This window comes from Aythya fuligula, chromosome 11, assembly GCF_009819795.1.
Source record: "Aythya fuligula isolate bAytFul2 chromosome 11, bAytFul2.pri, whole genome shotgun sequence".
Taxonomy (NCBI): Eukaryota; Metazoa; Chordata; class Aves; order Anseriformes; family Anatidae; genus Aythya; species Aythya fuligula.
Window position 1 is genome coordinate 9,460,536 of NC_045569.1, and position 27,776 is coordinate 9,488,311.

Consider the following 27,776-nt stretch of genomic DNA (forward strand, 5'->3'; position numbering starts at 1 on the left):
TCAACAGTTTTTTGTTTGTTTGTTTTTTCCTCTTCTGCCTTTACTTTTTTTTTCCCCGTTTATTTCCTTTTTCATAACCCTGGGCTGGATATGCGAGCTCAGGCTGCTTGGAGCAGGAGACGGGGACAGGAAGGCACCAAAGGAGTGCTCCTACACATGGCATTCCTTATCTGATTATATCCGTCAGAAGCAGATTAGATTTGGTGCCTGAAGGCCAAAGGCAACCCAATAAATGTTTTTCTTTTTTGTTTTGTTTTGTTTGTTTGTTTGTTTTCTTCCCCTCTTAAATAGCCCATTTAAGGGGACAAGCAGATGGTGGGATGCAGATGCCTGACCAAATCAGCCCCGTGGTACTGAAATTCTTTGGCTGGGCTCTACGAGAAGAAGAGAAGGCACCAGTGAAGGTCTGGGTCTAGCCACACTCATGGAGCAAGTACCAATGGATATTTCACCCAGGGAGCAAAACAAAAACACCAGGAAAAAAATAGATAGATATATGGGCTGATCCAAGCCAGAAACTTTCACGGGAAGCTTCAGAAAAATTATGAAGAAAAAAAAAATGGGTTAAGTAGAAGCAGAGAGATCTTCTTTGCCTCAGGACAACGTGTGTTTCTTTGCCCCGGTGTGGAGCATGCTATTCTGGGCTTTGCATCCTCTGTTTAGGTCCATGCTTGCACTGAAAACAAAAAAAAAAAGGAAAAAACCTTTAAAAGGCAAAAGTCAAACCAGCTGCTTTTTAAATTGATCAATGTGTCATGATTCCCAAAACAAAACATTTCATCAAAAAGCAAGCAAAAGGGCAAGACGAAAGGTCTCAGAAGTTCCTCCCTAGGGGCTGGGGCTGACCCAGCTCCCCCCTCCTGCCCTGTAACATCATTGCCCCCACGTTGCACTCACGGAAGAAGCCTCACACACAGCCACAGTCAGGTTTGTTGGAGCATCCATCCCCACTGTGGGACCACCCCACAGATTTGGGGTCAGCGCCTCCCTAATCCTGCTCCTTAGCGCATGTGGTCACTATAATGGTCCCACCTCTACCCAACCCCAAGTTTGAAGGGTCTATATGGTAAGCAAAGCTGAAACCTTCTTAGGAAGGGCCAAGAATATCATCTCTGCTTGATTTTGGGATAAAGGTGGAAGTCCCATGCCCTAGAGCAGCTCTGATGGCCTGGGGGGACAACATCAGGTCCCCCCATTTCACTTGTTTATCAATGTGTTCACTCTGGGAAATCTAATCACCATTTTGGAGTTAATCCCTCAAACAAGCCCTTGCAAATCCCTCCATCCAGAAGTTTATTAATATTAGCTGCTCTCAAGCAGGAGCGAATTAAACGCCTTTACCTCCTGTTCGCCTTTTTGTTTCTCTTCTCCTTGCCACTCTTAACGGGAGCGATTCAATTAAAGAAGAAATGACTTCCCAATAAAAATCCCTCCTCACTGCCTCCCTCCTCCTTTTCATCAAGGGCTGGTTGTGTTTAATTGGGGAAATAAGCTCAGCTGGTGGTGCAGATGGGGGTGAGGAGAGGCTGTGATGAGCGCAGGATCTGCACAGGGCAGATGGGCTTGGCACATCCCAGAGATGGAGGGCGCCTGGCTGGGGAGCCCAGGTCCCTGTGATGTACCAGGGGAAGGTGTCCTGGTCCTGAGACAGCTGTCCTGGTGCCAAAAGGCTCAGTGATCCCAGCTGACATTGTCCCATGGTTGGAAAACCCTCAAAGGATGCTCCAAATTGGGGTGGTGGAGAGCAAAATTGGGAGATCTCAGTGGTAACACAGGCACATCTGCACACAGGGCATCACCTGAAGGACAACATGATGGGCATATGATAGTACCCATGGGGTAATGGGATGGGGACTACTCCTCTCCCTGGAAATGGAAAAAAAAGCAGGGATAAAGCTCTCTGCATCAACGTTTTCCTCTCCTTTCCAACGGGAAGAAGCCAATGTGCTCCACGGGGCACGTAATCCAGTTAACAGCCCTCCTTGCCTGTTTATCAGCCCCTCCTTGGGCTTTGCTGAAGGGATGGCTGCTCATTAGTGAGGAGCGTTAATTAAGAGAAATGAACCCAATTAGCCAGAGCAGAGCAAGCCTCCTCCACCTGCCCACGTGTGTTCAGCAAGCAGCTTTCCAGCTGTGGGACCACGCCGTGATAACTGAGCAGGCTGGGTCCAGATCTGGGGCTCCCCTGCCCTCCTAGGCTGCTCCCACCAGAGACACTTGCCCAGGGAGCATATTTTTTGGAAATATTTTCAGGGCTTTATGTAAAATATTTGATGTGGGGACATCGTTGCAAGGTGGCAGAGCAAGGAGAATAAAGCGCCTGGCTCAGAAAAACATCACTCCTGCTCCAAACAAACCAGAGGTGCATCGAGCCAAGAGCGTTACAGCCCAATTTTCTTGTGGTTTGGGTTTTTCTGAGGCTGGAGAGGGAGAGGAAATTAGGTTTAACTGTTTTACAGGTGAGACACGTTTCCCATCTGCAGCTTTTCCCTTCCCATGCTCGGTGCTGCCCCACGCGCCGCTGCGCTGAGCCTTACCAGGAAAAGCCACACGTAGCCACCCAGGAAGGGCACGGTGACATTAATTAGGTCTGAGCTTTTGTTTGTTATCCATTACTTCCATTCTGTGAGATTCCTGTAAGTGAGTAAAGAGAGAGGGGGAAACAATAATAGTAATATCTTTAATTCTTCAGGAACATACCCAGACAGCTTAACTCGCACACCGTGCTAGCAGAAGACCACAGCACAACTCATACCAGAGAGGTGGCAGCATTAATTACAAAGGAGAAAAAAAGACCCTGAAGACTTCAGGGGTGAGCCCAACGCCCTCACCCCAGTAATGGTACAAGTGAGCTGAGTTTGGTGCATCCTACCCAGGACAAGGAGGTTGCTCCATGGAGCTGCAGACACAGATAACAGCAGTTTTAGCAGAAATCTTTCTTCTTTTTTTTTTTTTTTTTTTTTTTTTCCAACCCCCAGCCACACCACTGCAGTCACAGAAAAGCACAGTTGAAAGAATTGCCAAACTTTGACGTGGCTTGTTTTGATTTCTTCAAAACAAAGCAAGGTTTCCATGAATAAATTAATCCCTTTCTAACAAGGCGCTTCTTGTCAAGTCCTCCGACACCCACTGACCCAAAATGGAAGCTTTATGCTTTTATTTCAAGGGGATTCGATTCCTAATGACCCAGATTCTGAGCTTAATTATTAGTTTTAGAACAACAAATTAGTTATTAGAACAACAAATGGAAGAGGCAGCCACTCTCCTACCACCTGGTCCCTGCTATCGCGCATTAGGAGAAGAGGAACATGATAATGCATCCAGGTGGGGTCATCAATACCTGCCTCTGAAGGAGGACAAGAGGTGTTTAGGGTTATAAGTAGCACAACAAGAGCATAGAAATGCTCTCCTTGGGTTGAAAAAATTCATTTCTGGCTTTTAGTGTGTCCTGGCACAGCAATGATGAAGGCTGCATCCACATGATGCTGCCTTAGGACCTCCCAGCAAGGAGTCCCACCACTGAACAGCCCATTGCAGAGCAACGGCATGAAAAAAAAACAAAACAGGTGATTTGGGGTTTTTGATTGATTAGAAGGCACCAACCAAGTCATGTAGGACAAGCTTGGCCTTGGACCTACCAGGAGGCTTGGCCAGACCCCAAAAGTGGATGCAGGTCGGGGGAAGGAGGGGAGCACTGAGACACCAGAGGGTTTTCCAGGCTCTGGATTTCACCTTTAATGTATTTCAGTGCATGATTCAAGCACATTATCTGCATGAAATGCTGCATTAGCATCAAAATGAGGGGAGTTCTGTTCAATATATTAAAGTGTCTCTGATGGGTTTGAAGGTAGCTTAGCGCAAGAGAGGCATTAAGGAAGTAAATGCCACATTTGTATTCAAAAGCGCTTTCTTTTTTCATTTAAAGCCATTGATGTAAGAAGTGGTGCTTAAGACGGCTTATAAAAGCAAGAGTGCATCTTCGCTATGAGACAAAAAGCTGTGTTTATGGGGAATGGTGAAGGAAAGCAAATAGCCCATTAAAAAAATATATTTTCTTCCAGGCTTTGCCATCAGCTGGAGGAGCGGAGGGCAGGCAGGGACAGGGCCTTCCGGTGGCACCACAGCCGAGAGCCATTTTCTTCCCCAAATCTCCCATAATGCTTTTTTTTTTTTTTTTTTTTTTTTTTTTTTTTTTTTTTTTTTTTTTTCCCTTTTCAAGCCCGGAATTAGAAGTGTTTTTTCCATGCTGGTGCAGCATCACTGCAGAGCCTTGGGCGAGCCAGCCCCTCACCTCCCTTCTCCCTAGAAAAAAATAAAAATTAGTGCCCCCAATACCTGACAAACACCCTGTTTATCCTTTCTTTAAAAATGCTATTTTACTCCAAATTTTGTAATGTATTTTAATTGTAATGTCTGTCAGCTTCAAGCCTTAATTCGAAGCTCAGAAGTTAAAGGCCTGTTAAAGCAAATAGCGCCAAATGCCTGGTAGGATGGCTTCAATAGTCTTTCACTGAAAATTTTAAAACAACACAGTTCTGCTTCATAATATCTTTAATCCCAAAAATGCCACAGAAATAAAAATAAAGTCCATTTTTCAGCCAGCACTGAGAAGTTTTGGTCCCTCTCTGTGTCGCAGTCCTGCTTAGCCCATGATGAATTTTTACTTGCTCTGTTCGTGCTGGACAAGGAGCATTTTAGTTCAAACACTGAGGCTTTTCAGAGCCAGGGTTTTTACTCAATTTGGGGTGATCAAAATGTTTTAGTTTCATTATCTGAAGAAAGCAGAAATTGCACTGAAAGCTCACGGCCAGCCTTAACTCTCCTCATCCATCTTTGCCACATCCACGGGCAATTAATAATCCCTGTCCCTACAACTGGAGGAAGAGAAGGGTTAAATTAATTGCTTCTGACCGCTTAATGAAGCTGGGAGAGACCCTGGGAAACTCGTCTCGCCACTGCCTGCAAATCAGCTGGAGGAAAAATACACTTTTCCTGGCAAAGGTGCACGACTTACGGAAATATTTATGCTTCTGGGCTGGCACGGGCGTCCCCATCCAACGACTTACTGTTGGAGGTCATCACAATGCAACTGCCTGCGACTTCGCCAGCCATGAGGGTGAATTAATTTAGGAATATTTCCTATTGGAAATGTTCAATCAGGAATGTTTGCTCCAAGAGGAGCAGTGAGCAACATGGACAGGGAAAGGTGGGTTTTTAAGAAGTGAAATTTTGGGGTTCTCCAACAGAGCACAAGAAAACTTGGAAATGCACCATTGACCACTCATTTCTGATGTCCCTCCCTGGACAGCCACACCAAGAAAAAGAATAAAAAAATATAAATACCTTGAAAATTTTAATAAACTCCTCCACTACCTCACAGAGGACAATTGGGCATGCTGGAGGCATTGCTCACCTTCGATCCAGCCCAGCTCCTCCAGGTGAGCCCCCAGCCCACGGCCACCCAACACACCCCATCCATGGAGCTGGGGGCACATCTCCCCACCTGGAAACAGCCCCTGCATCCCACCCAGATGCCTTGCTGCCAACTTTCCTCCCCATCACACCCCTTTTTCTCCCTCCTGCTGGCTGCGGGTTGTGACGGCACGGCTGAAGGGAAGGAAACAATGCAGAGGAAATTGATAAGCATGGCTCGAAAACCAGAGAAAGAACATTTGCCTGGGAGAAGCTGTGATTAGAACCGTGTGCGTGTGTGTGTCCTTTGCCAGCGCTCCTAAAAATAGAGCCTGGCTGCACAGACTGTCACACACATGCAGACATGCTCTCGCTGGAGCTATATTTACAGGTCGGAGGCAGCCAGATACCATATACAAGCCATACATTCCCCTCCAGTGCTGGCAGGAAGGGACCTGCCTGGGTCCCCCAAGGGATGTCCCCTGGGGAAATCAAGGCCAACAAGGTATGGGGAAAAATATCCCTTCTGGAAGCTCCAAGAGACCATCCAAGCCTGGGGCTGGGCATGGATGGGGTTGGAAGGAGGAAGGTCCCACAGCTGCTCAGCAGAGAAAAACTGGGGCATGACCTACATCGCCCAGCTCCTCCAGCCCCCGCCACGCTCGTCAGCCTCGTGATGAAGCAGGGAGGCTTAAAGGGACAAAATTGAGGCATTTCACTCATATTCATGAGGTTTCTGGAGAAGATGTTTGAAGACCGAGGTATTATTATCTACATATGTCTTCCACAGAGGTCGAGTGCAATTAGCATTATTCAGAGCCGTGCAATTAACATTATCCACAGATATGTATTTCGGGTGGGAAAATAATTGTTTTTCTTCCCAGAGAAATGGTTTCATGCATGGTTTGCTCAGCTATGAGCATTTGGGGCCGATCCCAAAACTGGAGAAGAGCCATTTGCCCTAAGGTCGCCCCTGGAAATGGAGCAAGGGGGAGCAAAGGATGCTTGCACAACTGTAGCTTTTGTTAAAATTGGCCAATTTTGGACAAACTTGAAGTCTCTACAGATCCAACAGGCCCTGGCACAAGCAGGGGGTCCTCATGAAAGGAGCAGGGGTGGGTGGCATATGACCCCTTCATCCCTTGTCCCTTTGGCAAAGGCCAGGCACATCACAGCAGGTTTCTCCCACAGTTTGCCATTCCCAGATCATTTTTGTGGCAAAATAAAGCTATTTTTCCCAAACAGAGAGCGGCAGCCTCCTTCCAGGACATTTTATCTTCATCTTCAATATCCTGTTTAATCAGCACGCTGGAGCATCACCTTGTGAAATGTCATTAATAGCGGGTGAGAGAGGTGAGCGTGAGGACCACGTGCAGGGGATGGGATCGGAGGATAAAACCCCCCCGGGAAGAGTTGCTGCTCGCCGTGAGGACACCTCTGCTCCATCTCGCATCCCTCCAGCAATACTAAGGGCTCTCCAGCGAGGTTTTACCTGACCTCCAGCAGCATTTTCCTGCCGGCATCTTGCACAAATCTCATTAAACCCCGAGGTGCTCAGCAGCTCCGTGCAGCTCGATGACGGCTCCGTCCTGACCCGACTCTCCCCTCTTGTCTCGGCTGGTTATTGAAGCAAAAATCACAGGGCTGCTCGCTCCAAACATACGGGTCTGGAAGCCCAGGCACAAAGAAAGCATTTCTACTCAAAGTCAAGGCACAAAATTGAAAGCAGCAGCGAAAGAGAAGGATCGATTAGGCTTGCTGTGCTGACAGCCACCGGGCTGGACGGTGAGCTGAGGCACCCTGGATCATGCTAATAAATGCAGGGGGGACAGATCTCATTTAGCTGGGTAAAGATCTAAATTGGATGTAGAGACACTTGTAAATTAGGACTTGAAGGGCCACAGGATCATCCACAGCAAGCCCACAAGTAGGCCCCGGAGCTAATGCAGAAATTACATTTCCAAAACACTTCTCCCCAGTGCTGGCTATGTAATAGCATGAAAAAAAGTAATTGTGGTCTCTCTGAACCTGAGGTTTAGCACCTGATGAAGCACATCATGCCTTATGGTCCACTCAAGAGGTGCAGGAGATCCAATGCATCCAAGGCTCTGGAGGATGAAGCTCCCCAAGCAGAAAACCAGCACAAACCCCAAAATCACAGAGCTTAAAGGAGAAAATCACTGTGGGCCCAGCTGAACCCAGGCTGTCCAAAGCAGGGCATAGGTGGCAGATTCATCCCAATAAGTCATTTATAAGTGAACAAAGGATTATTCATGGCAGTTATGGCACAAATCCCAAAGCTGATGAAGGTGAGCAGAGCTCACCCAGGACAGCTCAGCACCCTGATATGGTGTCAGTAACACTCAGCACCCACAAAACTTGTTTAAAACAAGCTGTGCCAGCCGGAAGTCTTGCACAGGAGACCCCTCACCCACTCCCCTTTGCACAGCTTCGGTGCTGTCCACAGCTTTGCCATCCCTGGCCAAAAAGCACAGCCCTGACTTTGGCTGGAAAGCTGCTCCTGCTCCGCTGGGGTTCACAGCACGAGGCTGAAGCATCATCACACAGCCAAGCAATTCACTGAGATCAGGCTGCTTCTCGTTTTGGGTCAGTTTCAGCCCAATTCAACCCAGAAGCAGATACATCAGCGTATGAAGCATCAAGGCAAGCAGTAGCTGGGTAGAAATGAGTCCAGCAGGTCCAGAGCTGGCTGCCAGCTCCAGGGCATGGCAAAGGGAGCTGCTATGAGGAAGATTATGAAAGCAAACGCAGCCCTAAAAGCCAAGTATTTGTTTTATTTTGTGCATATGTGCTGTGCTCCACACGCAGCTGTGCCAGGCCAAAGGCAGCTCCCAGCTGAGTGCTGCTGCTCCTGCTTAAGCAGTGTTAAAGCCTGGGGAAGCAAAGGGAAGGGTTAGAAACCATCAGTGGTAAGAAGAAAGCCCCTGCTCCTCTCCTCCTTGCTCACAGCTTGCTGCCATGCAACCCCTGAGGAGTTTGGGGATTGCTCTGCAATCCCAGCAGGGAGTCAGAGAGGTGTCTAGAGGATGGGAAAGGTGCTCCTGGTCACAGCTTCTCCCCAGCATCCAAGCCCCAAATCCCTTCTGGTCCACCATAATACGTGGTGGACCTCCAGCCCACCATCAGAGCCCTTGGTGGGTTCAGCCCCAAATCCAGCTCCTCTGCTCAGGAGCACCAGGTGAGGGTGTGATGGTTCTCAGCTGCCAGGGTGACACTTTCACACCATTCATGGAAAAAAAAGGTTGGAAAATGCAACATGGATGGACTAGGACACGGCAGGACACAAGCAATCCAACATTTCAACAAAGGGTGGAGGAGACCAACCCCCCCAGGGCTTTGCAGGGTGAAGCTCCCCAGCAGCAACAACAGCAGTAGACCACCTGAAGGCAAGCCCATACTGCTCGGCCCTGTGGGGCACAGGATCAGGTCAGCCCTTTGCCCCATGGGTTAAGGGGAGGCACACAGAAGGACACAAATAAATGCCATCCCACTGGGACTGCCCGGTGAAAAGAGCCCAGGCATGTGTTAACCAGGTCCTGCAAAAAAAAAAAAAAAAAAAAAAAAAAGCCTGTTTTTCCAGCAAAGTATGGGAACTCATTTCTGTCTCTGATAAAAGCCTGGGGCACAGAGGAATGACAAAGTTTTCATGGGAGAAGGAAAACTCAGAGCTGCTTTGATTTCGCAGTGGATCCTCGTGCCCAGCTCACGCTTCCAGACCCGTCAGCCACCACCCAGCCCTTCCCTGACAGCAGGGCCGCTGATTCTGCGCGTCCCGAAACAGCATTTGCCGATCAGCACCCCTCACTGTTATTAAAACAATGTGGGGCACTGACAACTCCTGAGCCCTGCCTGCCTGAGACAAGCCACGTAGAGAGAAAAACTTCCAGCTGAGGGCAAAGCTGGTCAGCGCTGTGTGATGGGGGCATCGGGATGGGTGGAAGGCAGAGAGGGGAAAGCAGAAGGCAAAGGGGGGACAAGAAGAGGTGGAAAAGGTGGTTTCAAGCCTGAGAGACCCAAAGGGCAGGGGGGCAGCAGACACCTAGCAGTGGTGATGCCCGGTGTCTGCGGAGAGCCCAGGGCTCAGCCTGCTGGCAGCGAGAAGCTGACCCAGGAAGCATCTCCCGATCATTTTGGTGGCTCTGCTGATACACCAGGCCTCTGCTTGCTCTGGGGCTTAGTTACCATTTATTCTTGTGCCAATATTGTCCTTAAATTTAACTAGCTCTGTCCCTGGGGTCCCCTTGTCCCCGGGCATCTCCCGATGCCCACGGGCTGCACATCCTTGGAGCCTGTGTGAGCAGAGCACTGCAAAGCCCCATGTGCTTTCCCAGCTAAATAATTCATAACCCCCTTCTCTGATCTTATGAGGAGCCTGGCCAGCAACCGAGGGTTGTGTCCTGGTGATGGGGGCCCACCCAACAGATCCTCCTTGGATGCACGTGTGGTCCAGAGGAGGATAAGGGAGCTTGGGGTTGCTGTTGGGGTGACTCCCAGCAGAGCACCCCCAGGAAGAGCCGTGGTTTTGAGCTCAGCGTGCTCACTGCTGCCTTTGATCTCCCCTTCATTAGTCTCTCTCCTTTGCTCTCGAGCATAATTAATGCTTCCCTGATCAAAAGCCCCGCCGCACCGAGAGCTTTACCAGCTCATTTTGCTGCATGTTCCCATTAAAAAGGGCTGCCGTGCTTGGGCAGAGGGGAGCAATAAGACATCTCCATCTGAAGCCTCAAAAATTGACCCATGCTCAGATAACCCAACAGCTGCACAAACAAAAAAACCTCAGTTCGGTGTCTTTAGAGACACCCTGAGGTCTTAATGGGCTGCCCCACGTTCTTATGGGGTTGTGGAAAGTGACCACAAGTGCCAAGATCTCACTCTGGGGTGACCCACAAAGCCCAGCTTGGTTCCTCCATCCTGGTGCTGGCCCCCTGGGGACCATCAGCTGTGCTCACCAGCACCACCACGCATTGCACAGCACCCTTTCGGCTCTCAGCAATCCCTTTTTAATTTCACTGAGGGGAACAAAACCAAAATCACCACCTAAAGCCTCCCCAGTCCTGGCCAGAAGCACCTTCCCCTGGGACATCTGGATTTTTGACAAACCCACATTTTCCCCATCCCCCCCCTCCACCCCACCTGCTTTCCCTGCACCTTGGGACAAAAAGAAACCAAAAGATATTTTTGCATCAAGTTTTTCTTTTTTATTTTTTTTGTGCTTGCATCCCAGCCTTTGCCCCATGCTGCCACCAGCCAAGGTCACCACACCCCGGTGACATTTCCCAGCAGGCGCCCACGGGGCTGGCTTTGGTCCCTGGCACCAGCAGCCTGGCCAGACGTCGCAAAGTCACATAAGGTGACATTTTTCCAAAGAATTTAACTTGCCCTGATAAAAAAAGCCAGCTCAAATCCTCCTGGCTGTATGGACTCGATAATCTTGAAAGTCTTTTCCAGCCTCGATGATCCTGTTCTTACAGAGAAATACTTTTTTTGGGGCAACTGGCTGTTTTTGCTAGTTTACAAGAAGATTATTTCCCCTGAAACAGCATTTATTTGGGCACAGTTTGTGTTGCAGTGGATTTTACTCCCCTTGCAAACAAGGAAACCAAGTGGCCGAACACCCCACAATGCCAAACCTCAGCATCCCCCCAAAATTTTGGAAATGAGCTTCTGCACCCCCAAAAAAATATGAGGTTTTCTCCTTTTCGCCCCTGCAGCAGATGCATGCGTCAGGGTACAGCGCAGGGAAAAAGCTTCATGGGTCAGGGAAATGATGAAAGCCACACTGTAAAGCAAAGAAAAGGCAAAGAAAGAGCTAAAGGAGATGCAAGGCAGACATGGAGGGACTGGTATATACAGAGAAAAAAAAAACAAAGCACAGAAAATAGGCTGCTCCACGCCTGCCTAAACTCACACTGCTAGGATTAAGTCTTACACTGCTTAAAAGCGACTTCTAACATCAGTTAAGAATAACGTTGAGTCACTCTCAGCTTCACGGAGGAAGAAAGGTGTCATCTCGAAGCCCAGGAGAGCTGTCCATTTGCTAGAAAAGCCTGTCCCAGGCTGGAAAATTCACCCAGCATTAAGAAAGTGACAGATTTAGCATCTCTGGACAGTCTTGTTCCAGGACTGATGCTGATTTCAGGTAATCCCTCCCCAGCAGCATTATATCAGGAGCACAAACAATTTCTTACAACACCTGAATTTCTGTAACAGCAGAGAGGGAGCAGGAGATAAGAGGAGAAAAAGAAAATCAGATTGGCTTTCGTGGTGCAATCCCTCAGCCCGAGCTCACCGCTGGGCACGAACGGCTCCAGTCCTCCTCCCAGCTGGGGATGCACCCCAGTACCAAATAGTTTCGACCATTTTAGACAGAGAGAGACCAGGATATCCCCTTTTTAAAGGTGGGACTTGCACCCTGGTGAGCAGGGTGCAACCTTTGGCTGTGCAAAACTGGGGTGGGTACTGGGGGAAGAGCACCCTCCACGTGCACCTGCACCACCACCCCGGGGCACAGACCCTGTACCAGCACAGGAGGCACTTGCATCCCGTGCAGCTCAGCCAAAGGCAGCACACACACACGTGTGGCTATGACATGAGTGAGAGCTCAGACACGCTCCAGTGCCGCGTCCCCGGCTCACCCAAACACACAGCACCCTCCCGCGCGCCTGCCCACACGCCTGCAAAGCTGTTTAAACACACCAGGCTATTTTTCCCTGCAAGTTTTAAGGGAAGAAAAATATATATTGCAGTTGCTTCTATACTTAAGCACTTGGCTCTTAGCAAAGAGAGGGAGAGCAAGGCAGATAGCGGCGGGTAATCCAAGCCTTGTAGCAAACACATTTGAGTGGGAAAGTTTGAACTCGCGTAACTAAAGCGATGCCTTCTGAAGTTTCAGGCACGGCACGGACATCTCACAGTCATCTACAAAGCTAAGAAGGCTCCCAGAAAATTTAAATCTTCCTAACTTGGGAAGGATTAGACAAACATTTCACGTTTTCCTCGAGCGAATGGCAGCTCATGAGGAGGGATGGATCTTCTCTAAGCACGCCTGGAGGAGCCGAGCATGGGGCTATAAGCATTTTCTCATTACATCCTATCCACATAGAGCCCTTACAGAATATTTCAGGGAAAAAAAAAAAAAAAAAAAAAGTTACATTTACACCTATTTTCCCCATAGCTCAGAGGCAGCCAGATGCATTTTGTCCAAGCTGTCCCAGCAGGCTCCAGACAAAGAGACCTGGGCTGGAGCTTGTGCTGGGTGCCTTTGAACCTTGCGAGGGCAGCAAAAGCAAAACTGCAGGGGCTCTATTTTACACCTGGAAAGCCACCCCCCATTTTACATCCCATCCACTGCAATGAGAACAGGGCTTGGAGGAAGAGATTGGCTGGCCCAGGAGAAGCAGCCCATCTTGCAGCAAGCAGGCTGGTGTGGCCAAAGCAGGAGCAATTCCAAGGTGATGCAAGGAAAAGGCCCCCTTCCCTGCAAAGGACAGGGAAAGGACCCCAAAACCACTGCTGCAAGGCATGAGATGGGATCAGAGCTTTCTGGTGCCCACCTTAGCCAGGAGGAAAGCAAACAGCTCATGGCATCAGCCAGAGGAGGAATTACAAGAAAGCAGCAAGAAGAAAAAAAAAAAAAAAAGCAAAACACGAGCTCTTCAAAGTCAGCTCCATAAGGTTTGAAGGAACACGGCCTTAATATCATCAACTGTGAAAAACCCATTAGCATCTTGCTAGAGTCCATTTAAAATATTCATCTGGAGGATGTTTTGTGCAAAAGTGCCTTAAAAGCTGCTGCAAAGAATTAATGCTGGAATTTGAACTCCCCTCCCACGGTGGCTACCTCCCAGCGGGTTCAGCAAAGCTGGCATCAGGGACAACACCGCGGGGTGACCCAAGGGATGGGACAATCCATGCGAGGAGCCCTTTGCTAGCTTTGAAGGGATAAAGTCCAGAGCAAATTTTGGATTCATTAAGGCAGGTTTTCCACCCTGGATGCATTTGTGGTCCCCACTGTGGTCCCCACCATGTGTTTCAGGGGTCCCTGCAAACCCAACGCCTCAATCGAGGTACACGACCCTGCAGCCTGGGGACAGCCCCATCCTCCTCCCCACCACCCCGCAAAAGATTTGGGGGGCAATTCTTGACTTCATTTCCCCCCCCAAAAAAAACACCACATCCACGGACTGTTTAATTAACAAAACCCAGCCCCGCCACAGCAGGGAATTGGAAGGCGAGCAGCTCTCCGCCACAGTCCTTGTGATTAACAAAATATATTATTAGCATCCCAAAGCGAGGTTTGCCAGTGCCTATAAATACAAGCCAGCAGTGACTCAGCAAACCCTCCGCTATTTTTTCATTATATATATATTTTTAATTATTATTTTTACCCCCGATTTCCCAGGTAGGTGCATCTCGGGGTGCTGGCTCCCAAGGATGCTGCGCGGAGGTCGTCATGGAAACCCAACGCTGCAGAAATCTCAGCCTCTCCGCGAGGAACCCGCACCAAATCCCCCCCAGCCCCAGCCAGGGATGCCGTGGAATAGGTTGGCAGCATGGGGAGGAGGAAAAATGGGGGGGTTGAGCTTTTTAAAGCTATTCCTGGCTTTTAAAGCCATCCCTGCCATGTGGCAGGGAAGCTTCTCTGTTGTCTCATATAAGGCTGCGCTGGGAAGCCTGCAGGCACAAAGCAGATTGAATCCATCTACCCCTCCAAAATAAATGAACAGCAGAAACATTCGGGGTTCCTAATGTTTTTTCTACATCCCAGCACTGGCCCCAGACAGCCCCAAGGTATAAAACCCTCAGATACATCTTCTGTGATTACCAAGCTTAAAGGATTTTTTTCACCTGCCCTGCTAAGCAGGACCCTGGAGCAGAGACAGGCAAAGTTTTCCAGGAAAAAAAAATCAGCCCAAAAAACCACAGAATGCTTGGCAACCCCCAAATTTCCATGCTTTTGTCCAAGTTTCAAAGAGCTCTTTGTGCCTGGAGGATGCCAGCGCTGTTTCACTGCAACATTTCAACAAGCCACCGCCACTGAAAGGAGATTTGCATTCGGAAACTCCCTGCAATTTTGCTTTTCCATTCCTGTTAAATAAAAGGAAAAATCCAGTTTGAAACCAGCTTTGATAGAAATCTCTGTTTTGGCTAACCAGAGGATCGCTGCGCTCTGCTCAGGAGCCAAGGGGTGGCTCAGACACCAGAGGGATGGGCACTGGCGGGTGGGAAGGAGCAGGAACCAATTTTATCCTTAATATTTCCAACATTACCAAGGAGAAGGCGTAGGCTGAGAACTGCCCTTTTCATCACGTAATTGCTTTTAAAAGCCAGGTCAGGAAAGCAAATGCTAGTGGCATGTGGCAGAGGCTGCCCCGGGGGAGCAGTTTCATTTTGGAGAGAAACCACTCAAGTGCACAGAATTTCAATGGGAGGTGATTCCCGTTTCTTGCCATACTACAAGGAGTTAGAAGGGAAGAAAAGTGTGGTGTGTGTGTGTGTGTTTTTTTTTTTAAACCTTAAGTGAGACACTTCCCACACCCTGGGGATTTGCACTTACTTGTGCTTCTCTATTCAACAAGCAAGGAAACAAATGCAACCTGGGGGGAAGCTATCGGCGAGCATCAAGAAATCCTTAGCTCAAAGCCATTCCAGCCATGGCCCCATGGGATGCTGGAACGGCTCTTGCAAACCCCCCAGAAATACAAAACCAAGTCACCCAGGGTCTCCAAACACAGCCAGCACATCCCTAACCCCACTCATTTTGTTCTTCCTATTTATAGCCCTCTCCCCAGCCCAGCCACACTGGAGCGTCTTGAAGCAGAGCTGGTGCCCACAGAGAAAGGACAAGAGCCAGAAACACGGCTAAGGTCACGACAAAGCTTTTAAAAATGTAAATGAAGCCCAAGGAGCCAGCCTAATCCTGCAAGCAACCCACAGCAATGAGATTAGCCCAAGGTCCCCTTGGCAGAGGTCGAGCCCATCTGCTTGGCATTCTCCTCGCAGAGGTCCCTCCGAGGACAGGACCGAGCCCACTGCTCCAAGGACACCTCCCAGCACAGCCCTGCTCCAGCACGGCTGTCCTGGCAGGAGATGTCAAGCAAAGGGAAGGGGAAAAAAGACACGGTTTGGTGCAAATCAGCATTTTGTTCAGAGAGCATCACTGCTGATGCTGCATCCCTCGAAGGGAAAAGAAAGTGCAAGGGAAGCTGGAAAACCCGATCCCAATGCTTGGGGAAAAGGTTTAGTTTTGTTTTCAGTATTTATTTGGGCAGGTTTGGAATAGCTGGTGGAAAAATCCACTTTGCCAACAGCCCTCGACCACTTCTAGTGCTCCTCTAAGACCAAGTTTTGCCACAGCCCCAGAAAGCCCCCAGTCCCAAAGCCAGCTGCTCTGACCAAATATAAATTTTTAAATTCATCATCATCAATAAAGATTTCCACTTAATTAAAGCGTGGCAGCAAACAAACACCCACCCCAAAAAATACAGCCGCATGTAGCTAAGGATGGCAGAACAGTTACCTTAGTGCCTGACCCCCACAGATGCTCTTGGAGGCCGAGCTCTGACTACATAATGCATATAATAACAACATATAAAAAGGCCTTTTATTCACCCAGACCCACAGCCTGCTGCCCACCAGCTTCCCAGCACCTCCCCTGCTCTCCCAGGGCACCAAAACCCAGAAACCCAAGGGAAACTGAGGGAAAACCCAAGGGAAACTGAGGGACAGGGCAGTGGTGCAGCTCTGCAGCACCCAGGGTTTTCAGCCCCACACACAGCACCAGAGCCTGTTTCTCCCAAACAAACATCTCTATCACTCTACTAGAGCCAAAAGTGGGAATTTTTGTATTTTTCTCATCTTTCCACCACTGGTGGGCATCCATCAGCTCCAGCCCCTAGCAGGCTCCACTATTCTTGCTGGGGTGATTAACAGCCATTTTGCTAACGAAGCAAAAAAACATTAAGAGCACTGAAATTTGCCCTTTTTGCTCCCTGCCTACTCCACTGCATCTTCCAATACAAGCCCCGCACACTTGCAAATGAGGCCAGAAATCCCCAAAGCCCAGGTCCTATAGGAGAGATCCCTTTTCTGGGGTTACTCCACCACTCAGCAGCACTGCAGCTTGCACAAAGACAAACTCCCCTTGCTAAAATATAAAGCCCCAAACCTCAAATCCTCTTGCTCAGACCCCTTTTAGGGAGGTGTTAGGGTGCCTTGAAGCTTTTTATAGCATCCTTCCCAGGTGAGCTGCATCTGGGCTGAGCCCAGCCCTCAGTTTGGGGTTAATTTGGGCCACCAGTTGGCTCCTTGCTCCACCACCTGCACAAGTCCAATATATGTTGAATTTCCAGCTCTGTGTGATGGGATATACGTTTTCCATTGGGATACAAAAGTCACTGCAGTCTTTAGCTCAGTTTCCCATTTCCAAAGCATCTGGGAATGCTCCCACGTCCCATTCCCAACCAAACCATCCGTTTTAGGGGTACCGCTCATGCTGATGTTCCTTTTTTTATGGAAATAATTTTTACCTGCTAGAAGAGAAGTTGACCCCAAATTGCCCAGGCCCAGCTTCAACACGTGGCCCAAGCATGTTTCCAGCATCTGCAGTGAGCAAGTCTGTAAACCCAGCACTTCTCAAAAACAACGGTAGTTTGATCATCCATGGGCATCTCCCCCCGAAAATCCCTCCCAACCTCAATATCACCTAGGGCAAGGATTGGGACTTCACCCCAGGGGCTCAGCGCTCTCCCCAATGCCTGTGCTAAGCTTCCTGAACATGTTTTGGTGCAGAAAGGAGTTTTCAAGCCACGTTTTTTGGCACAAGGATGAAGTCCGTGTCAGTGCGAGCATCCGATGGGATTTCTCCCAGGGATGCAGCAGGACAGGTCCCGCCAGCCCAGGTGCTGGGGAGGTGTGATGGAGACAGAGCAAGAAGCAGCTTTTGAAGCATTGCCGGGAGCAGAGGCTTCTTAGGGGATTATTTTTGTTCTCTTTTGGTGTTTCTTAACAGATTCTCCACAGGTTTTCCCCCAGCGGCTGGGACCCGAGGCTTTCCCCGGCTCGGCACTGCCGGCACGCGTTTCTGCATCCCCCATCTCTCCGGGCTGATCTTGAGGAAGAGGGGGAATCGGCAAACCGGTGGAAAACCAACCGACACTCCAATCAAAATGCAGAAGAGACGGAAAGGAGCGGCCCTGAGAAGCAGCACCGTTTAATTAGAAATTACATCTGTGCCGGTGAGTCACGGCGGGGAAGCCAGACGTCAGCGAGGGGCACCTGCCAGCAGTGTGACGGTGGCAACCACGATGGTGGCACCACGCAGGAGCCTTCGGCCTCACCGGCGCTCTGACGCTCTGACTGCGGCTTTCGAGGCAGGATGGATGGACGGACAGCCGGACAACCACAGCTTCATCTTGGGGGGGTTGGACCTTGACCCCAACCCCCCCTGGGCATCAGGAGAGCGCCCAAAGCACCACCCGGAGATGGGGTTTGGCTGGAGCCAGGCCCGCAGAGCTTGGTGATGGATGAGCCCCCACACACACCCCACCAAGCCCATCACTGGGATGACACTTTCCCACCGAGAACATGCATTTTTTTTCTTTTTTAGCCATTTCTACCAACACCCCCCCAAGACACGGAGTGTAGCGGGGCACTTTTCCCACCCTAAACCCCCTCCGACTCACCCGGGCTGGGCACAAGCAGCAAGCAACCCCCCCGGCCGTGCCTCAGTTTCCCCCCTCCCCTCATTTTAAAGGCTTCCCCGGCTCCTTTAAGCCCCCCCCGCCCGCCGAGGCTCGGCCCCTTTCTCTGACACAGCAGCCGCCGGGGCGAGCCGAGCCGGGAGCCGCGGGGAGGCTGCGGCCGGGGCCGGGGCCGGGCGCCCACCGCCGCTCCCCCCCCGCCCCATGGCTCTGCCCGGGGCGCCGGGAGCCGCCCGCCCCCCTCCGCCCCCCCGGAGCCCAGGGGGCGGCCGGCCCTGAACCGGCACCGCCGCCGCCGGTCGGTCCCGGGGGGAACGGGGATGGAGGATGCGGGGAGGGAGGATGAGAGGAGGGAGGATGAGGGGATGAAGGATGAGGGGATGGAGGATGAGAGGAGGGAGGATGAGGGGATGGAGGATGAGGGGATGGAGGATAAGGGGATGGAGGATGAGGGGACCGGGGATGGAGGATGCGAGGAGCAGGGATTTGGGTACCAGGGCTGCGAGTACCAGGGCTGGAGGATGCGGGTGCCACGGATGCTGGTAGCAGGGATGCGGGTACCATGGCTGGAGGATGCGGGTACCGGCTTGGGAGGATGCAATCACGTCGCTCCCCACCCTGCTCGCACCCCCCAGGCTGACGGGGTGCCCCCCCCCCCCCCCCCCCCCCGCCACTCCGCCTCCACCTTCGCTGCCTTTCTCCACCTCCCGAGGGAAGGGTGGGGGGCATTTGGGGGCAAACGGGGTGCCCCCGCATTCCTCAGATGAGGCTTGGACCCTCTGGGGGACAAGGGGCTCTGGCTGCCCCCCCTTAAAGCAGAGGGGTCCCAAGGGACGTGTTCCCCCCCCCCCCCAGCCCTGCAGGTAACATCTCACCCCTTCCGACAGCAGCCGAGGGAAGGTGGCCCCAGGACCCCACGCAGAAACCCTGAGGGAGAAGGAAGAGGAGGAAGAGGAGGAGGAGGAGGGGGAGGAAGGAAGACAAAAATAATATTATTAATAATAATAATAATAATAAAAGGAGAAGGAAGAGCTTGGACCGGAGCCAGGAGTGGGGAAAGGGCAATCTGGACCTGGCCGCCCTCTCACCACCGTGCCGGTAAGTTCCCGGGCTGTCCGTCCGTCCGTCTGTCCGTCCGTCTGTCCATCCGGACCCCAGCCTGCAGGTCTCAAAGCGAGGGGGGAGGGAGGAGGGGGTGGTGGTGGTGTTGTGCAGAGCCCCCCCCCCCCCCCCCCCCTTCCCTCCCGCCCCCCGCCAAGCTTTCTGTCTCCGCAAGGGCTGGCTCCCTCCCGCTGTCTGTCTGTCCGTCCGTCTGTCCCTGCAGGAGGGGACCCCGGGGACACGCGGACCCGGCCCGGAGCCCCCCCCCACCGCCCTACCGAGGAGCCAGCGAGGGCCCAGCGCGGGGGTCAGCATCGCTCGTGGGGGGGCACCCAGCCCCGCATCGCCCTCCCCGGCCCCGGCGAGCAGGAAAAGCGCCAGCCGCTGGATTTTCGCTTCCTGGGACATCCAAGGGACTCTTCCTCCTCCTCCATGGTCCCCCCGTGCCTCCCCGGGGCCGCTGGCTGAGCCCCCCCGGCACCCCGCCCGGCCCCGCATGGTGCGCCCCGATCCTGGAGCAGCCCCCGGCAGCCCCGGCGCTCCCCGCTGCGGCCCGGAGCCCCCCAAAAACAGCCTCGGTGGCGGGGCGGGGAGGCGAGCAGGGACTCCTTCAGGGCGTTAAGATGGTGAAAGCTCCCCGGCCGAGAGGGGCTGCGAGGACGCCAGGCCACCGGGTTAGGGGGGAGCAGGATGGACAGAGCCCTTGGGGCCGGGAGCCGAGGCCGGTAGGGAAGGATGGACTCGCGGAGCTGCCGGGACAGGCAGCCCAGTGACCCCCCCGGCAGCAGCAGCAGCAGCAGCAACTGTAGCAGCGGCAAAAGCGACGGCGAGAGGGAGAGGATCCGCAGCCGGATGAAAATGGTCATCGGGCAGCTGGAAGGCATCTTGCAGGAGCTCAAGGAGGTCGCCAAGGAGCTCCGGGAGGTAGGAGAGCGACGGGGAGAGGACCCGGGGTGGGAGCAGGCACCGGGAGCCCCCCGCCGTCCCCCCCTCCCCGGCCCAGCCTGAAGCACGAGCACCCTGTCCCTACCAGCCTCACCTCCAAAGAAATGGGGGGAACTAGGCTGGATTTGGTAAAATTGTTCTTGACCTTGATGCTGAGGCTCGCTGCGCGCCCAGAGGCACGGCAGCGGTTTGGGGGGGTTTAATTCTGCTCTGGGTGGCGGGGACGTGGCTGGGGGCCGGGGATGTCTCTGTGGCTGCTCGTTGTGTGGTGGCCTCGAGCACGGCAGGGCAGCTTGCTTTTGGGATGGGGCAGTTGTGCTGTTGGGGTGGTCGAGTTGTTTCTGGAGGTGGGGGAGAGCCGTGTCCCCGCGGGCCATGCTCAGGGATGTGACACCTCCCAGCCCAAAGCATCCCCTGAAAGCCCCACTGTCCTTTCTGGGGCTGCTCTGCTTGGTTTGTGGGGTTTTAGGGGAGGTTGTCCCCCAGGGGACACCACATCCCAACACACCACCCCATCAGGGCCCTCGTCCCTTCAGCAGGCAGCACCCAGAGCAAAGAAAGGCCCCTGGTTCCTGCAGCTCCCGCGGGGTAGCCCCAAACCCCTTTTGACAAATCCCTGACGGATTAAAAATAGTAATAATAATAATAATCAGGAGGCAGAGCTATTTTCCATTTAGCCTGAGCTCACTTCACACTCCTCCAGGAGCTTAAAGAGGCCTTCGAAAGGAGGCTGATGGCAATTCATGGCCACTTCAGTGCCCCTTTTGCAAAGCTCATGGATTTAGGGCCGGGAGAGACCACCACAAGCATCCAAGCATCCTTCCTGAGCGCTCCAGAGCTTAACTCTTTGGTCCTTATCTTCCTCTTGGGGCTGGAAGACCCCCAGTATCTCAGCAGCATCCTCGGGAAGCTGCCCAAGCCAGGCTGGACCAGCATGTGGAAGAGGGGAAGGGAAGGGAAGAGGGGAAGAGGTTGTGGGGAGAAGTATCGTGGCCAGGGGGTGACTCTGGGGGGGAGCCAGCATGTCCCGAGGCACCGGTGACTTCCCATGGGAGGGCCCTTTGCAGCACGGGGCAATGTGGCCAGGTTGGTGGCCGCAAAATCCCCTCCACAAAGAGGTCTTAAACATTGACCCTTCTCAACAAGTCTTCCAGCAGAACCACGCGGCCCTACAGCAAGGGCTTGAGTGCCTAAAAAGCGGTGTAAAACTCAATATGAGCTGGAGCTAAAGCACACCGAGGCTCGCCCAGCAGAGCTCTGGTGTTCCCCGTTCCCCCAGGGCCAGGCAGGCGTTGCCTTGAGAAACCCAACAAAGTGATGAGCCAGGGCCAGGAGGAGCCCGAGGAGATGGGGACAAGGAGGGCAGGGGACACACCATGAGTCCCTGGGGGTGCACAACAAACCACCAGGTCTGTGGCCAGCCATGGGGCTTTGGAGACCCCCACCCTCTCCTCCCTGTGCATCCATCCCCTCCTCGTGGGGCTTTGCCAGGTGGTTGGGGCACAGGGCTGGACCTGCTCTGCGAGGAATGGGGCAGATCTGTCCCCAGCCCTGCTCACCCCTCGCTCTCCCAAGCGTTCCCCACCTGAAGGCTGTTGTTCCAGATGTCCATTGTACCCAGGATGCTGTTTTACCAGCCTCTGTGCTCCCACTCTCCCTCCCTCCCTCTTCCCTTTTGTGTATATAATTATTCCCCAGCACTCCACGACAGGGCTGTATTATGTGCGGGGAAAATGATTATTAAATCTCTGCCTGAAATCGCATGCTGGAAGTAAAAATCACGCAGGAGGCCGGGACCGAAGGTGCTTCCGCTGAGCAGGATCCACATCCTCCACCCCTGGTACCCAAATCCTCCACCCTTGGTACCCTCATCCTCCATCCCACCCCTGGTACCCGCATCCTCCACCCCTAGTACCCAAATCCTTCATTCCTGATACCCAAATCCTTCATCCCCAGTACCTGCATCCTCCATCCCATCCCTGGTATCCATATCCTTCATCCCTGGTACCCGCATCCTTCATCCCACCTCTTGTACCCAAATCCTCCATCTCTGGTACCCATATCCTTCATCCTCTCTACCTGCATCCCCAGTTCCCACATTCTCCATCCCCAAGCCCCAAAATCCCATGGCGAGTGCCCCGTCACCCCCACGCTCCCCTCTGGGTGCAGCAGCGGGTGCCAGCACAGCAGCAGGTGACACCAGGACGTCCCCTGGCATTCCCTCTGCGGGAGGAAGACCTGCAGCGCAATCCTTCCGCTAACAAATACCTTCATAATGTTGTAATCAATAGGTGATTAGCTGGCAATGCTTTGGGAAGTTCACGGCGAGAAGGCGGCTCGTTATTCTAGCGTCACGTTGATGATTTTGAACTATTTAGCAGCTGATGATGCAGCAAATGGCCCAGCGATGCTCCGGCCGCTGGACCAGACAACAGGGCTCGCTTGTTCATACGTGTCAGCTTGGGGAGAGGCCCCCCTAACCCAGCTCCTCCTCGCTTGCTTGCAAGCAAGCTCCAATTAATCATTTATTTGCTGTTCAATATTTACCTTCCCCTTGCTGAGAAGTGTTTGGGGAGATGCAGGAAGGTCCCATCCCTGGGCAAGTCAGGCTGCGGGGTCATGGGGGATGCTGGAGGCTTTGGGGCTGCTCCTTTTCCTGGCAGAGGGATTGCTTTTCAAGGCGACGGTGGCAAAATCCTCAGGGATGCTTTGGAGCAGTGGCACAGCTTTGGGAACAGGGAGCAAATCCCACGGCTTGCCCTGGGAGTTGATGCTTGGGGCCGGAAAAGAGGGAAGGGAGGCGAGGGGGTTCACAGCCACGCAGCCAGACCCAAAGCCAACCCTAAACTCCCCATTGCCCCCCACTTTGATCCCACCGCTGCTCCGCTTCAAAGGCTGCGAGGCAGGGGCCTCTGGATCACTTTGATCCCGAGCATCTCCCGGCCCTGCTCCCGTCCACCCTCTCCTGGAGATGCGTTACCCATCACCGCGCCGCTCCTTCCCAACGAGCCTTTGAAGTCCCCTCTCATCCTCCCGCCCTGTCCGCCGCCTCCCCAGAACCTTCGCCGAGAAATTCCCTCCTGAATGAGAAGCAGCACGGCCAAAATGCCGAAACGAAACGCCAGCCGCCGAGCCAGGGCGTGATTTGCAGCCGAGCTGATTACCCAAACTATTTAAAAGGAAGCAAAACAATGGCGCTCCAGATGTGCAACATCTGCCTCGGCAGGTATCCAGCTGGGGAGGGGAACACCCGGCCGGGGGCATGCAGGATTTTAGCTGAAGAGCTCCCGGCGCTGTCCTTGGGTGCAGGGACCACACACGAGCCCCCGGAGGCGGGGGGGAGCACCAGTGCTCCCAGTTGGGTGACTGGTGGTGGCTGGTCCCACGCTGGTCCTGCAGGCTGGCTCTGTCCCATTTATTTGCTTGTGGATGTTTAGCCCAAGTGTCATGTTTGGGAACACGCAGGCTGCTGAGGATTCATTTTTTTTGGGGTGGAAGCCTGGTATTTGGGGTGGAGATGAGCTCCATCCATTTTAGCTTAAAAAAAAATAAGAAAAAGACTGCTTTTTGCCACAAAGTGAGACCTACAGGTGAGGGAGGAGGAGGGCACCCCTCTTGGCACCCCTGTGGCTCACGCTGGGGACACCCTGACCCCCTCAGCCACTTGCAGCCCCCAGGGCCACCCATCATGGGGGTCTCCCCCAAAAAAACAACCTGATGCAGAGCAATGGGATCTGGTCCATCCTTCCCTCCCCACGGTTCCCTTCCCAGCTCACCCTGCTAAAAGGCTTTGGCAGCCAGATGTAGCAGAAGGGGGGGGAGAAAAGACCAAATCCTGCTTTACATTTAAATCCTCAGCAGGTAGCGAGCTGCACGGAGGTACTTAACACCCCCCCACCGCCCATTTAAAATAGAAAGTGCAGGGAAGGGCGCTCCTAAAAATAGAGTGAGCGTGGCTGGTGTGACACTAATCCCCCCGAGGACCCGGGGGGGTGGCAGGGATGCGGCTCCTCCCGGCACCCAGGTGCCAGCAGCCCCCCGAGGGTCCCGGGGATGGGTGAGGATGAGGAGGAGCTGGGACCCCCTGGGCTGGGGAGGATGCGCTCGCCCTGGAGCTGGTGCCGTGCTCGCAGCCTCCAGGAAAACGGAGGTGATGATCTCATTTTAGCCAAGGGTTTCGGTGAGATCATTTTCTGCCTTATTAAAAAATAATAATAGCCGGGTGTTTCCCAGGGACGGCTCTTTTCCTGCCCTTTTTCCTTCTTCTTTGTCATCACTGAGAAGGAAGAGGTCACAGAGGCTTTTTTTTCACCCCTTCTCGCCCAAATAAGAAAAAGAAAAAGGAAATAAAAAGCAAGCTGGTGGCACTTTGGGGACAGCAGTGATCCCCTTTTCTCATGCATCCAAGCAGTTTCTTGCTGCTGCAGCTCCAGCCAGGGGTCCCAGCCTGCTCTCAGCATCCTCCAGAGCCAAAGCATGGTCAAGGAGGCAAGAAAAGAGGTCTGGGGTCTTGGGCAAGGGCTGAAAGCCTGGGGAAACCCCTTGCTTTCTGCTGGTGGGGATCGGATGCGCTCCACTTGGCTCTGCCCTGCTCTGGGGACCCAAAGACCCTCTGGGGGACAAGGCTGTGACATAGGGCCGGGGTCTAACTTGGAAGCAGGGTGGGGGGTAACCTACAAGGGGTTCATCCAGAAGGCAATGTACCCACAGCATATAGGGTGAGGACCTGCACAGCTCCACGTTGAGCTGATGTGGGCTCCTGGGCCATGAGCAGGGTGGGATGGGGGGTCCAGGTGGGGCCAATCGGGGCCATTTCATTGCCACCACATCCAACATGCCCCCAGGCTGCATCTTCCTGGTCGGACCTCAGGCAGGGTCTCACCATTCCCATGGGCTTCCCGATCCAGCCTGGTCACCCTGAGCCAAATCCCTGGGGACACCAGGCTGCATTTTGTCCTCCAGAACGGCCCCGGGTTGTTGGGTGCTGGTTTACAGTGCATTTATGGTATTTTATAGGGTTTTCCCTAAACTGCTGCATGCTGGCATCTAGCACAGGGGTGAGGATGCACAGAGCAAGGGCATGGGGTGAAGGTCAGGGGGAAGCCTCTGCAGTGAAGATGGGATGGGGGGGGTCTAAGCCTGAGGACTCACTTTCCTCCAAAAGTGCTCAAAAAACAGGGTAATGGCAGCAAAATCACAGAATCCTCGAGCTCGGAAAAGACCTTCAAGATCAGAAACGATGGGGGGATGGTTTAGCATTGCAATTAATTATTCCTGGTGGATGAGGAGGTGCGCTGGGTGTGACGCTGGTGGAGACAGAGCAGATTTTTGGTGGTTTGTGGTGTGTTTTTGGTGGTGTGTGGATTTTTGGTTTCAGCGTGGACTGCAAGATGCCAGGAGGCTGCTCATTTATTTGCCTTCCCATCCTTGTTCTGGGAAGCTCATGGTTTCTTTCCACGAGGAAAGGACATGTGGAAGGGCAGGGGAAGGAAAAGGAAGGGGAGAGCAGAGCAATCCTGATAAATAGCCATGGAAATGACATGGAAAGGGACACGCTTGGGTGCCAGCCCCTTTACCACTGTGTAGAGTCTGTCCCCTGCAGCATGTTGGGGACACCCCCCTGTCCCCAAGCCACCACGGTCCAGCTGGTCCTTGGCATAATAAACTCCTTGGAAGGGATGGTGGATTCGGGAACAAGCCTGGGAGCATCCATCACACGACGTGGGGACAGCCCTGCCTCAGTTTCCCCACCTGTGGAGCTGAAATTTGGGGAGGGACAAAGGAGGTGGTGCTCACTGACAGCTCCACACGGCCGGGTGTGAGGGACTAAAGGGTGCCACGTGCCCCGAAAACGCCGTGCGGTTGGGTGGGCTTCACCTGTCCGTCTGTCCGTCCGCAGGTGGTGAGCCAGATCGACCGTCTGACGTCCGACTTCGAGTTCGAGCTGGAGCCGGACGACTGGACGACGGCGACGGCCAGCAGCACCTCCAGCAGCGAGAAAGGGGGCGCCGCCTTCGAGCTGGGACCCCTCGACTTCGCCGCCGCCGACATCCTCTCCGACAGCTGGGAGTTCTGCTCCTTCCTCGACGCCTCCACCCCCTCCGACCAAGGGGACGGGCCCGAGCCCCCCCGGCCGCAGCAGCAGCCGCCGCCGTGCCGCCAGCCCGACTACCGGCTGATGAACGGCGGCGTCCCCATCGCCAACGGGCCCCGGGGGGGGACCCCGGACTCCTCCAGCGAGGAGGCGTTCGGTGCCCACCACAGGGGTCCCCAGCAGCGGCCGGCCGGCACGCGGGAGCGGGTCCGCTTCAGCGACAAGGTGCTGTACCACGCGCTGTGCTGCGACGACGACGACGATGACGACGGGGACGGCGCCGACGAAGGCTCCCCGGGCGAGGATTGCGGCGAGGAGCCCGGCCGCAAGGCAACCTCGAAGCATCCCCCTGGGGGTGGCGGCGGGGGGCCGGCGGCGGCCCGGCGGCCGACGAGGAACAGCAGCACGCAGACTGTGGCCGACAAAAGCACCCAGACGGTGCTGCCCTACATCAGGCAGAAAAGCAAAAGGAAAAACTGACGCCGGCTCCCGAGCGGGTTGGGGTCGGCCGAGGGTTGGGTGGGGTGGGTGGGGAGCCTGGGAAGGGTCAGAAATATATATATATATATATAAATATATATTTAAATACATCGCTACTACGAATAAAATCGAGATGAAAAGGTGGCAGAGAAGGCAAACGTCCAACTACCTACCCGTCGTGTTCGAGGCTCAGGGAATTTTAAACTGTTTTGTGGACGGAAGATGCAGCTCAATAAACTGTTCGTCATGGAGAAATGCCAGCCATAACATATATATATCCTATGTATATATGTGCCCAGAGAGGGAAGCCTCTCCTGGGGACGTGGGCGCACTGGAGGGGTTGGTGGCAGGGCTGGGAAGGGCAAAGATCCCTCCCTGGGGTGTTTTATCCCCGTTTACCATAGGCACTTGCTAGGAAGTACAAGGAGCCGGTGCAATCTGGTCGCAGGTTTTCTCAAAAAGTGCTCTATATTCACCCCAAATCATAGCTTGATGCTCTTCCCTTTTATCAGCAGGGAAAATGGGACAGGAAAAACAAAACAAAAAAAAATGAGAACCCACAGACAGTTTTTAGGGGAATAAACCCCAGGAATGGCAACAATGGGTTTTGGAGACCCTCATGGCATCACCTGGGGATGCGGTGCAAGGTGAGGCTGTATTTCTGATAATATTTTATCAGCAACTTTTATAAGTTATGATGCTAACAACCCAGAACCTGCCCACTGATGAGAATCTACCCCCATTAGCTGGGAAAAGGAGATAAAATCCTTTTTTTTTTTTTTTTAAGGGCTTTTAGGCATTTTGTGTCAGTTTTTAGGACTTTTTCTCCACTGCAGCTGCATCAGCATCACCTCCCTCTGCATCTCCCTGTGATCCCAGGGCTGGGACCCCAAGACAATTTTATTTTCACAAGCAGGGACATCAGGGTTTGGGATGTCCCTGTCCCACATGCCAGAGAAGGGACAGCCACCACCACGGGGAGACATGGGACGGGACAACTCCTCTTTGCTCCCTCCATTACT

General features: G+C 53.1%; 1 protein-coding gene and 1 long non-coding RNA gene across 2 annotated transcripts; one reads left to right on the forward strand and one right to left on the reverse strand.

Annotated features, from left to right (window-relative positions):
* Window positions 1-238: 238 nt before the first annotated feature.
* Window positions 239-19,113, reverse strand: LOC116493548. Its single transcript, XR_004253776.1, has 3 exons — window positions 19,010-19,113; window positions 2,538-2,634; window positions 239-676 (listed from the first exon to the last, which is right to left on the reverse strand). It is a non-coding gene; the product is annotated as an uncharacterized LOC116493548 (long non-coding RNA).
* On the forward strand, window positions 19,112-26,791 carry INSYN1 (inhibitory synaptic factor 1). The gene is made up of 3 exons (XM_032195011.1): window positions 19,112-19,232; window positions 19,459-20,159; window positions 26,080-26,791. Exons 2-3 carry the CDS (start codon window positions 19,971-19,973, stop codon window positions 26,752-26,754), a joined length of 864 nt encoding a protein of 287 aa, XP_032050902.1. The 5' UTR covers window positions 19,112-19,232; window positions 19,459-19,970; the 3' UTR covers window positions 26,755-26,791.
* Window positions 26,792-27,776: the final 985 nt, after the last annotated feature.

Excerpts from the sequence above, each read along its gene's own strand:
- INSYN1 (XM_032195011.1), top strand. The coding sequence starts at position 19,971 with ATGGACTCGCGGAGCTGCCGGGACAGGCAGCCCAGTGACCCCCCCGGC. Across the intron at positions 20,160-26,079 it reads TCGCCAAGGAGCTCCGGGAG|GTGGTGAGCCAGATCGACCG; the intron begins GTAGGAGAGCGA and ends GTCCGTCCGCAG.